This window comes from Mirounga leonina, unplaced genomic scaffold (assembly GCF_011800145.1).
Source record: "Mirounga leonina isolate KUSES-001 unplaced genomic scaffold, KU_Mleo_1.0 Mir_201, whole genome shotgun sequence".
NCBI lineage: Eukaryota > Metazoa > Chordata > Mammalia > Carnivora > Phocidae > Mirounga > Mirounga leonina.
Genome location: NW_023270504.1, coordinates 27,156,550 through 27,166,781, shown reverse-complemented (window position 1 = coordinate 27,166,781; position 10,232 = coordinate 27,156,550). Strand labels below are relative to the sequence as shown.

The window sequence follows — 10,232 nt, the reverse complement described above, 5'->3', positions numbered from 1 at the left end:
CCTTTTCATTTTTTTTTTGTCTTTTCCTGGTACTATTCCCTCCACCCCCCTTCCCCCCAACCCTTTCCCGCTCCCATTGTAGGTCTGCGAGGAACAGAAGTGTGAAGAGGAGGTCTTCCCTTTGGCCATGAATTACCTGGACCGCTTCTTGGCTGGAGTCCCAACTCCTAAGACCCATCTGCAGCTCCTGGGTGCTGTCTGCATGTTCCTGGCCTCCAAGCTCAAAGAGACCATCCCTCTGACGGCTGAGAAGTTGTGCATTTATACTGACAACTCCATCAAGCCTCAGGAGCTGCTGGTAATGACCCTCTCCTTCTTCCCCCCTTTCTGTGCGTCCTTCCCTCTTTGCTCTCTCCACGCCTGATAAGCTTCTACCCACTGCTCCCCAAATGAGTCCTTTGATTCCCAAATTACCACACCGCTGGAATTTTCACACTTGTAGGAGTCAGCGCTTTTAATAGGAACTGTTTTTGTGTTCCTACTGTGTGCCAGGCACTGTGCTAAGCACTGAGGCTACATCCATGAATAAGATCCCCCGAGACATTTCTGTGGGTGAAATTCACTTGCAGTTGTGTGTGCAGGTGCGTGCGTGTGTGTGTGTGTGTGTGTGTGTAGGGGAGACTTGGGACACAGTGATAACATTTTAATTACATTCCAAATTTTCAACCACTGAATTCTGACAAAATAGTTAAACTTCTCACATGGTAGGAAGGTCTTCACATGGTAAGAGTGTGTTGTGATGTGTCTCCTAAGAATCTGGGGTTCAACAGTACCATCTATAAACTCTCGAGATAACTGTACATAGTAGTTGTTGACTAAATATCAATTCATTGACTTTGGAGCCAAGTCACAATGTGGCCTCTTATTGGAGGAATCTGAGGTCTGGGTTTCTAGATCCAGTGAGGCTGTGACCTCCGTCCGATGACAGGGGTCCTCTCTTGACTCTGATTTTCTGCCAGCCAACCTCCCCAACCCCCCCCCCCCACCCCATCTAACTCTTTTTCCCTGAAGCTTCACACTTAGGGCGTCCGTGTTGCAGCGGTCTGGAATGGTAGAGTGACTCCCAGGCCCACCTTCCGTGGTCTGCCCACCTTTCTCTGCACTGTTTGGAAAAGGGGGCCCCTCTCTAGCCCCCCCTCCCCTTCGGTACTGGCAAGGCCTGCACAAAGTCCACAGGGCTAGGACTGGCTGCTAGAACTGAGCTCTTTGTGAGAGGCCTTCCTTTCTGGGGCTGTGCTGCCATCTAGTGGCAGACATGTGCAAGGATGGGGGAGGAATTGCGGGGAATGTCTAGAGGGGCATGAATGACTTCACCTTTGAACCACTGCCAGATTTCAGCTGCTTCTGGTTTGGTCCGGGAGGCCCAGAAAGGTGCTTTCTTCTGGGAGATCTGCTTCCTTTAATAATAGTACAAGACGAGTGGTTCATACTCACATTCCCCTGTGAGAAGAAAGGGCTGGAATTTCAAGCCATCTTAGAAGACACTGGTTGTTTAATAATTTTGTCTTTTTTTTTCCCCGTCCCAGCCCTCTGTAAAAAGCCAAGGCAGACTTAAAAGCATGTAAAGGAAAAATTGTTAAAATTCGTTACTAGTTCGTTTTCTCATGGGAGACCGGAAAATGAATCTTCCATTTTGTTCATTTGTTTCAACGTGATGGTGGACCGTGGTGCTCTTCAGGACACCCCATTTTTTTCCAGGACCAGACAAGCTAATGAATAGTGCTCCGCAAAACCCTGCCTTTTTTTCCATTCCCTATTTCGTTATCCCAGAGGCTGGGATCGGGAGGAGTCCTATTTTACACCAGAGGAAGCTGAGGCCCAGCAAGGGGAAGGGGGTCACCCCAGATCACACAACCACTTGGTGCTACAGGAGGGCGGCTGGGGGCTCTGGTTGCTGGCTTAGCAAATGGAAGAGAGCCTGGGGTTTTTTAGGGCAAATGGGGGAGCAGGGTGCACATGCACGCTGGTCTCTGCCTCTCTTTCTTCTGAAGACAATTAATGGACAGGCCCGTTTTCCCTCTAATTGCACATACTTTTAGGATTTCCTTTTTGGCTTGTTTTACTTTGAACACAAGTCCCCAAATGTACCCGGCTAAGGGAGAGAAGAAGTTTTGCACGAGGTGGGCTGGTGGTGAGAAGCCCATGAGAGACGGGGTTGCATTGTTCCCCCTCGGCATTGAACGGAGGGATTCCGTTGACTGTGCACAAGCACTTTCACTTTGCCCCAATCACTTCCCGCTGCAACATGGGGCTGCTGATGACCATCCAGTGGGTCCTTCAGTCACGATGACAAAGGCCTATGAAACATTTAGGTGAAAGGGCACTCTGTGGCTGAGTGTCCTTTCCCCAAGACTTCTGCGTTATGTGTGGAGGGGAAAGTTTTAAAGCAGAGAAAAATGGCACTTTTTGGCACCAACTACAAGTCAGCTAATTGGTTGCCAAGGAGTTGGGCCCAGGAACCTTATTTTGAGCTTCATCTGTGTGCATCATTTTTCCATGAGGATTAAAAAGACTATTAATCCAGCGATGGAGACATAGACAATAAATTACTACCTAAGGGCCACAATGACCTTGGCAGTATCTTTTCGTAGGTTCAGCTTTCTGGGTGGGCAGGCAACAGCACTGCCTGCAAGTCAGGGTTGGCCAGGGGTGGGGAAGCCGAAGAGGAAAAGAAATAGGATAGAGTCTTGGCAACAGCTACCTGGGCCCTCATTATTGCCCGTCGTGCCTGCCACTGGAAGCCTAAGAAGAGACGCCAACAATTTCCAAGCTTTGGGGGGCACTTGGACAAATGGGCCGGCCTCCCCATCCAGCAGCGTCCTCATGAGCATCCTTAAAATGGGTCTGGATCCCAACACACCCTCCCCCTCCCCCCCACTTCCCGGACACCACGTCAGCCTTTGGGTTTTATACTCTTCTTTTCCTTCTTCCTCCCTCCCTTCCTCCTCAGGAGTGGGAGCTGGTGGTGCTGGGGAAATTGAAGTGGAACCTGGCGGCCGTCACTCCTCACGACTTCATCGAGCACATCCTTCGTAAGCTGCCCCAGCCGAGTGAGAAGTTGTCTCTGATCCGCAAGCATGCGCAGACCTTCATTGCTCTGTGTGCCACCGGTAGGAGCAGGCCAGAGCCGGAGGGGCGGGCCTTGGGAGGGGCGGACGCAGGCTGAGGAGCCCTTTGGGGGGTGCTCAAGGGGAGGCTGACGGGGGTCCGATCTGGCATGGGCCTGGGGGGCTTAGGAGATGGGTGGTCCCAGGTAACCTAGAGTACCAGGTTTCATGCCCCGGCTGTGTTTTCCTGACTTTATCTGAGCTGGTATATTCTTTTTTCTCTGCTAAACTCGTAAATGGTTTATAACGACAGGTGTGGTAAAGGAAAAAAAAAATAGTGCCTGTTAAAATAATTCTTTATGATGTCTAAAGTGCTCTTTGAAGATTATATATACTGCTCTCTGGTTGTGTTTAAATCTTTAATCTTTTGAGGAAAAGGATGGCTTGGAGATAAGCCCAAGAGGAAATTTGGGGGGTGGGGGCAAATACAGGTTAAAGGAACACTGTCAAGATAAATACGCGGCTTGCCCTGATAAGCAGTAAGGGAGGCCAAAGGAGTTCTTTTTACTGTAGGGCACATGTGTGTAGCTGTTCCCTCTGCTGGATGGGGGAGTAAACCTGGCTGGCTCTCAGCAAGGACTCACGTTCTGAGCACTAGGTTCTGATGCCCTCGCTTCAAGTGCTGGTATTTTGATTTTGGCTGCAAGCTTTAACATAGCAATCACAACTGGCTTTTTTATATTAAAAGCTTTCCACTCACCCTGTTGACCCCACAATTGATACATAGTTCTTACTGGCCCATTTGCTTTGCATTTCCCTAATAAACGAAAGGCAGTGGTTTGACACTGTCTCATTAAACTGAACCTTGGCCAGTTTCTACCATTTTTTTCTTGGTAGTGGCCATGGGAGAGACCCTGGAACCTTAATCATCCAGGGGAGAGACACCATAGGTAAAGAACTGACATCTGGGCAGATCTTTGGTTTGGGGGGTGGGAGGTTGGTGGGGGAGTGGGGAGGGCTGGGGTGCAGAGGGATCAGCACCAGTTTGTTAAAGGTTGTTGAATTTTATAGTTGGTACTCGGGGGGTTAACTCCTTTCACTGTCTTGTTACATGGTATTCATGAGTGAGTACAGATGGATCACACAGTATGCAAAAGTGTATATGCTCTGTTCTCAGTCAAAAGGTCAGGCTTTGCTACTTCTCACTGGCTGACCTTGGACAGGCTGCTTAACCTCTCTGAACCTCAGCTTCCATCTGCAAAACACACCTAGGGGATACATGATCTTACAGCCTTTTCAGGGTGGTTAGGAAAAGGAAAATCAGAAAGAGATACATGCAAGGAGGTACTTGGTGAACCAAGGAATGTGTAGACAGGGTGTTGTGGTCCTACTTGTGGGAAAATGCCACTGTCTCCCACATGTAACTTCATCCAAATCCAGCAGGACCCCTTGCTCTGCCTGCCCTGGCTGGAATGTGGGATTCCCTGACATGCACATTGGATGCTTGGGCATGGGTTTTGTCCCACTGGTTTTCCGCGGTGCTGCCCTTCCTGATCCAGACCCGTCCCATGGCGTGTGTATGTGCCCTGGGCCCTTTTGTGGGAGAGTGAGCTGCCCTTCCCACAGCCCCGAGGGGGCTGTTGTTCAGAGCCCCCGTGTATACCTTGCTGCCTTTTAGACAGTAGCCTAACCATTCTTTTGCTTCCTCTCTTCTCCTGCTGTCTGGCCTGGGGCCCTAGAGGTCAGTCCCTCATTGACTTGTCATTTTGTCTCCCAGGCCTGGGCTGTCCCTTCCTCTCCATTGTCATGATTCACTGTGGGGGAGGGGTCAACCAGTCCTTTTTTCTCTGGCCCTAGGACAGCTGACCCCTTGACCCTAAGCTCCCCCATTGCCCAGCTGTTAGCCAGAGTTCTGCTTTGACCTTGTCTCTTGACTGACAGATCTTTTGGGGTCTGTCCACCCATCCCTCCATTCTCATCTCTGATCGGGGTGGAGATGGTGGGTGGGATTACCCAGGCCTGGGTAGATCCCCAGATTCTGTAAAGGCCCATTCTCTAAAATTGGGGATCCCATCCCCCACTTCTGATCTTCTTGCCTAGATCCTTGGGGTGGCTGCCAACTTGGGGCCAGAGTGAGGAGCCTGGGCCTCGGGCCCTGAGGACAGAGGCCCACGGGGTGGCACGGGAAGTCACAAAGACTGCCTTTTGGGAGACTTGAGCTAGACTTGGACAGGAAGTGAGGAAGGATAGAAGGAATAACTCCAACTGAATAAAAACCACAAGCCAAGTACTCAGCCTTAGGTGTGGACTGATCAGAGCTGGGCGGGGGGGGGGGGGGGGAATGGGGGGCTTCTCAGAAGTTTCCTGAGTCTGGGAAGGATGGGTCTGTCTCACAAGGCTTTTCTTTCTCCATCTGCGCTTGAGCCTGTGTGAAGGACTGGGTTAAATAGCGTCCTTACCGTGGGGAGTTTCATAGCAGTTGGCCTGACGGCATCAAAGCCAAGGGCTGCTCTTCTTGGAGGAAAGATCTTCCAGTTAGAAGAGATGCTGCACTTCGGGCGGGGCCGGGGTGTGACAGATGGTTGAGAACCTAAGACTGCCTGGCAAGTAGCCGGCGCAAGGTAACTGAGAACCGAAGGTAGGTGGTGACACCGAGACTGTCCTGTCTGCTCCGTCCTGGTTCCCCCAGCCCTGAATATTCTGCCCGGAAGCCGAAGAGGCACCTGGAGCCAGGGTGTGGCAGGCCTACAGTGGGCCCTGAGGAGGTGGTCACCAACCCTGGGGCGGTGTGGCCAGTTAATGGGGAGAGCTGGTTGTGAATGAGCTGGCACTAGTCCCGTAGTCTGTATGGGGAGTGCGTGCATGTGTGTGTGTGTGTGTGTGTGTGTGTGTGTGTGTGAGAAAGGGGAAGAGAGAGGGCAGGAGAGCAGAGAGGGGCCGTGAGGAGGGGAGGGCAGCTGCAGTTCTCCTTGCTGGCCAGAGGGTAAGAGGGCCGGGCAGAGAGGCGTCCTCCCACCCTCTCCCTCCTCAGCTCAGAATGGCTTCTGGCGGGAGAGACCACCTGCAACTGCCCGGTGTCCCTGTCAGGGCCAGTCATGGTCCGCAGAGGCACTGGGGTGAGAAGCAGACCTTCATAACTGCCGGCCCCTGGCGTCCCCTTTCCTGGAGCTTTGGATCCTGGGGAAGCAGAACTGAGCCTCAGTGTCCCCCTGGTTGTAGCTCTGATGGTAGAGTCCCCCAGGTCTGCAGATGAGGAAAGAAGGACCATGGAAGATGACTCAGGATTGCACTCAGGCACTGGAAGATTCTTGATGCATGATATCATGCTCAACAGATGCTTCCAGTTAGTCTAGAAAAGCCAATGACATTGAGTTTGAACTTGGTGTGGGGGTGGGGTGGAGGTGCTTAACCTCCCAGGCCCGTGGCACCCCACAAGTCCCTCTTTTTGCCCAGGGCCCCACCTCAAGGTGCTGGGCTAATAAGCTCTTTGCACCATGCCCGTGAGCAGTCCCACCCAAGGCTCCCGACCCCAAGGTCCAAGCCCCAGTGATGATAACACCCCTTGTGTTCCCAGTCTTCTGGCTTTCCCTAAAGATGCTTCATGACCTTCCATCATGAGGTGTAATCATAGCTGGGACCCTGAAAGGGTAGGTGACTCGGCCCCTTATCCAAAAAGGGAGGTGTGCCCTGGTGGTTGCCAGGTGGGAAGAATTTAGACCACCTTCCCCTCTCTGAAACCCTGCACTGCCTCCAAGGCTGACAGGGTGTGGAGCCGAAGGGAAGTGGCAGTCTCTTCTGCACGGGCACCCCGTGGGGACAGGCAGTGGGACAGGGTTCTCTCACTTCCCGTCTGGCTGTAAAATGAATGAGGGGCAGGCTGCTTGCTATTCTCCGGCCGTCTCCCTCCCCTCCTCCTCCCACCGAGGCCTTTGGCTTTACACTGCCATCAGCTTGGCGTGGCAGTCCTGCCCCATGCGCGGATCCTATTCCGGGGGTGGTAGGTGAGGTGTGTGCGGCTCCCAGCATTGGTTGGCCAATGAGCATCCGGGATCCTGGCCTTTTTAACTTCCACCTTGCTGCAGGTTGGAGGAGGGGGAGAGACTGGGGCGTCCCTGTTTCTCTTCAGCCTCCGGGCAACTCTCTCTCGCCCCCTAGTGGTGATCCAAAGCACAGCGGTCATTCTTGGACTTCAAGGTCTCCGTCACCATAGCCAAAACAATTCGCGCTAAACTTATGCGCAGGGCCATCTAATCTGTGGTTTCAAACCAGCTTAGCTCAGAGCTCTTTCTTCAGTGAAATCTTACCAAGGCGTGCAGATACCAAGTCTATGAATGTGGAGCCCTCGCTGCCCTTGTCCAGATTAAGGAGCCCAGTCAGACCCCAGGAGTGCCTATGGTGGTCTTGGGAAGTTAAGTGGGTTGTGCAGGTCACACAGCTTGCTGGTGCCATGGCTAGGACCTATCTCTCTGACCAGGGCTTGCTTTGGGGGGCTTTTCTTGCACTTCTGATAGGAAAATCACCCTGTATTCCTTCGTGGGTTGTGGGAGGTGGCCTTGAGGAGCTATTCACATTCTGGTAAGTTATAAAGAGCACTGGGGGGACGCCTGGGTGGCTCAGTTGGTTAAGCGTCTGCCTTCAGCTCAGGTCATGATCCCGGGGTCCTGGGATCGAGTCCCGCATCAGGCTCCCTGCTCCGCGGGGAGCCTGCTTCTCCCTCTGCCTCTCTCTCTCTCTCATGAATAAATAAATAAAATCTTGAAAAAGAAAAAAAAAAGAGCACTGGGTCCACAGTCCGAAAGTCTCAGCCTTAACCCCAGGCCCAGGATCGGGGATTAGACAAGTCAAGAATTCATCGATTCGGGGTGCCTGGGTGGCTTCAGTTGGTGAAGCGTCTGACTCTTGATTTCAGCTCTGGTCATGATCTCAGGGTCGTGAGATCCGAGCCCTGCGTCAGGCTCCATGCTGGGTATGGAACCTGCTTAAGATTCTCTCTCTCCCTCTTTCTTTGCCCCCTCCTGCTCCCCTCACTTGCACTCACACACTCTCTCTCTCCCCTGCCCCCCAAAAAGAAAAAGAATTCATTGATTTCACCTGTAAAAGGAAGCGTTTTGAAACCGATGAGTTTTACATTGGTTTTTATTAATACCTCACCACTACTTGGATGAGTAAGCGACCAGTAGAGTTGGGATTCCCCTAAGATGTGCCCCTTGCCTCCACCACCTCCCCAGGAGGGAGGAGGTCGTGCCAGAAGCTTCTAGTATGTGGGCATTTTTCCTTGGCTCTGGGTGAACCACACCTGAGGGAATATAGGGACACTGGGAAGGGAGTGGCCAACTTCTGTCTTCCATTCATTGTACGAGGGCCCTCGGTTTCTCCCACTCCTGACAAACCAGCATGAGGCTTTGGGGACTCGATGAGGTCATTTCTGGGACACAGAACACAAGTGATAGGGGAGGATTCTCCAGGCAGCCCAGAGCCTTCATTCTTCCCGGCGGTCTCGGCACAGTTGGCCTACTGTCAGCATCCGCCTGTAGCCAGTTGCAGAGGTGACTTGTGAGCACATTGAAGTTTGAGGCAGGTGCTTCTCACCCTGGCTGCACAATGGACTCACACTGGACTCACCCTACAAGTTTTAATGGACAAATGGAATGCCAGGGGCTGGGAGAGGAAGTGACTTCCTCCTCATGCCTGCTGATGCTGAACAGCATCTCCCAAGGGTCAGGATTACCCTTCACAGTCCCAGAGAAGGTTCCCATGGTCAGAATAGTGGTAGGACACTGCTGGCTTGCCAGGAGCCAGGCACTGTGTTTTTACATGGATTAGTCCTGTCCTCAGACCAACCCTATGAGGTGGGTACACTTCTCCTGATATGCTGGTGGGAAGATGCAGGCTCAGAGAGGTCAGGTAACTGGGCCATCTTCAGACAGCTGGTCGGTGGTAGGACAGCGGCCTCCCTATACTCTACCTTCCAGTTCTTGGAGCTACTTGGCCCAAATGCTTCCCATGTCCTCAGAGAGTCCTCCTAAGTATCTTCCTGCTCCTGTCCCCTTGGGCATCCCCTTTCTTTTGAGAAGTGTCTTTACTGGCTACCCATGCAGTGTGCACCTAGCCATTTAGAATGCACTGTGCTGCGCTCTGTTGCTATGTTTTTGCCTCGGGGGTGGGTGTGGGGATTAATCCTTGCTGCCCGGAACAGGGAGGAACACTTGTGATGACTCTGTTGGAACCCATCACTGGTCAGTGCTGCGGAGGAAGGGGGGCTCTCAGGAAGTCACCTCTTACCATTCTGGGTAGGCAATGGAGGGTAGAGATAGACCCTCACTCTCTGACTGTGCCTTTTGCCCCAACATATAGCTCGTTGGTATTTTTGACCAAGAGATGTAGAGATTGCGGAGAGATTTTTTACTTGGTATTTTATTTTTGCTGAAACAAAATAATATGAGGAGAAAGATTTACAAAATTACTTCTATTTCTTCCATCTCAACAGTGGGAACATTTATATACGTTTTCTGTGACTCCTCCTACTTAAGTCACATGCACGGGCGTATATGTGTTTTTATGCATCTATTTCTGGAAGGTTGTAATCTTGGTCATAGCATGCATGCATGACGTTTGATTTTTCTGCACCGCCACCCCCGCCCCCCCCGTCCCATCCAAGTGGGTAAGTTTGAACAGTTTTCAATCCAGTTACGTAGCCAGAGTTTAAGGTTTCCAGGAGTGGCTGAGTGGGTTGGGTGAAACTTTCCACGGGTGAGTGCAGAGGTTAGGTAAGTAGAGCTAGTACGAGGACGCAACCCTTCAGATGTTTTATTCAGGTGTTTTTCTCTCTGCTGTTTCCCCTACCAACAGAGGAGGGGGTGTCCCTGAGCAGGGTCCCGGGGCAGCCCCTGAGATCGTGCAGAACTAGCACTGCTCTCTGTGGTGAGAGAGGCCTTGTGACTTCCCCAGCCAGTGGAAGCCATGCTGCGTTCTATTGATGCTTGCTTCTTCTTTTCTTGGGAGTGGTTCTCATTCTAGATCCTTAAGGAAGAGCAAAATAGAGCTGGAAGGCACCTGGGGGATTAGCCAGCCTTTGACCTAAACCATGAAGAAAGAAATACATTTTATAACACAACTCACGATATACATAAATGGACATCAAACTGCTACGAAAGTTTCTCAAGACAGTATTTACTCTTACTACAT

At 51.7% G+C, this 10,232-nt stretch overlaps 1 protein-coding gene across 1 annotated transcript in view; it reads left to right on the top strand.

Moving 5' to 3' along the window:
• CCND2 (cyclin D2) overlaps positions 1-10,232 on the top strand; it is a 30,342-nt gene that overhangs the window by 2,196 nt on the left and 17,914 nt on the right. The window contains exons 2-3 of the mRNA XM_035028440.1: positions 83-298; positions 2,951-3,110. Coding sequence (XP_034884331.1) covers positions 83-298; positions 2,951-3,110 — 376 coding nt within the window. The remainder of the gene's footprint in view (positions 1-82; positions 299-2,950; positions 3,111-10,232) is intronic.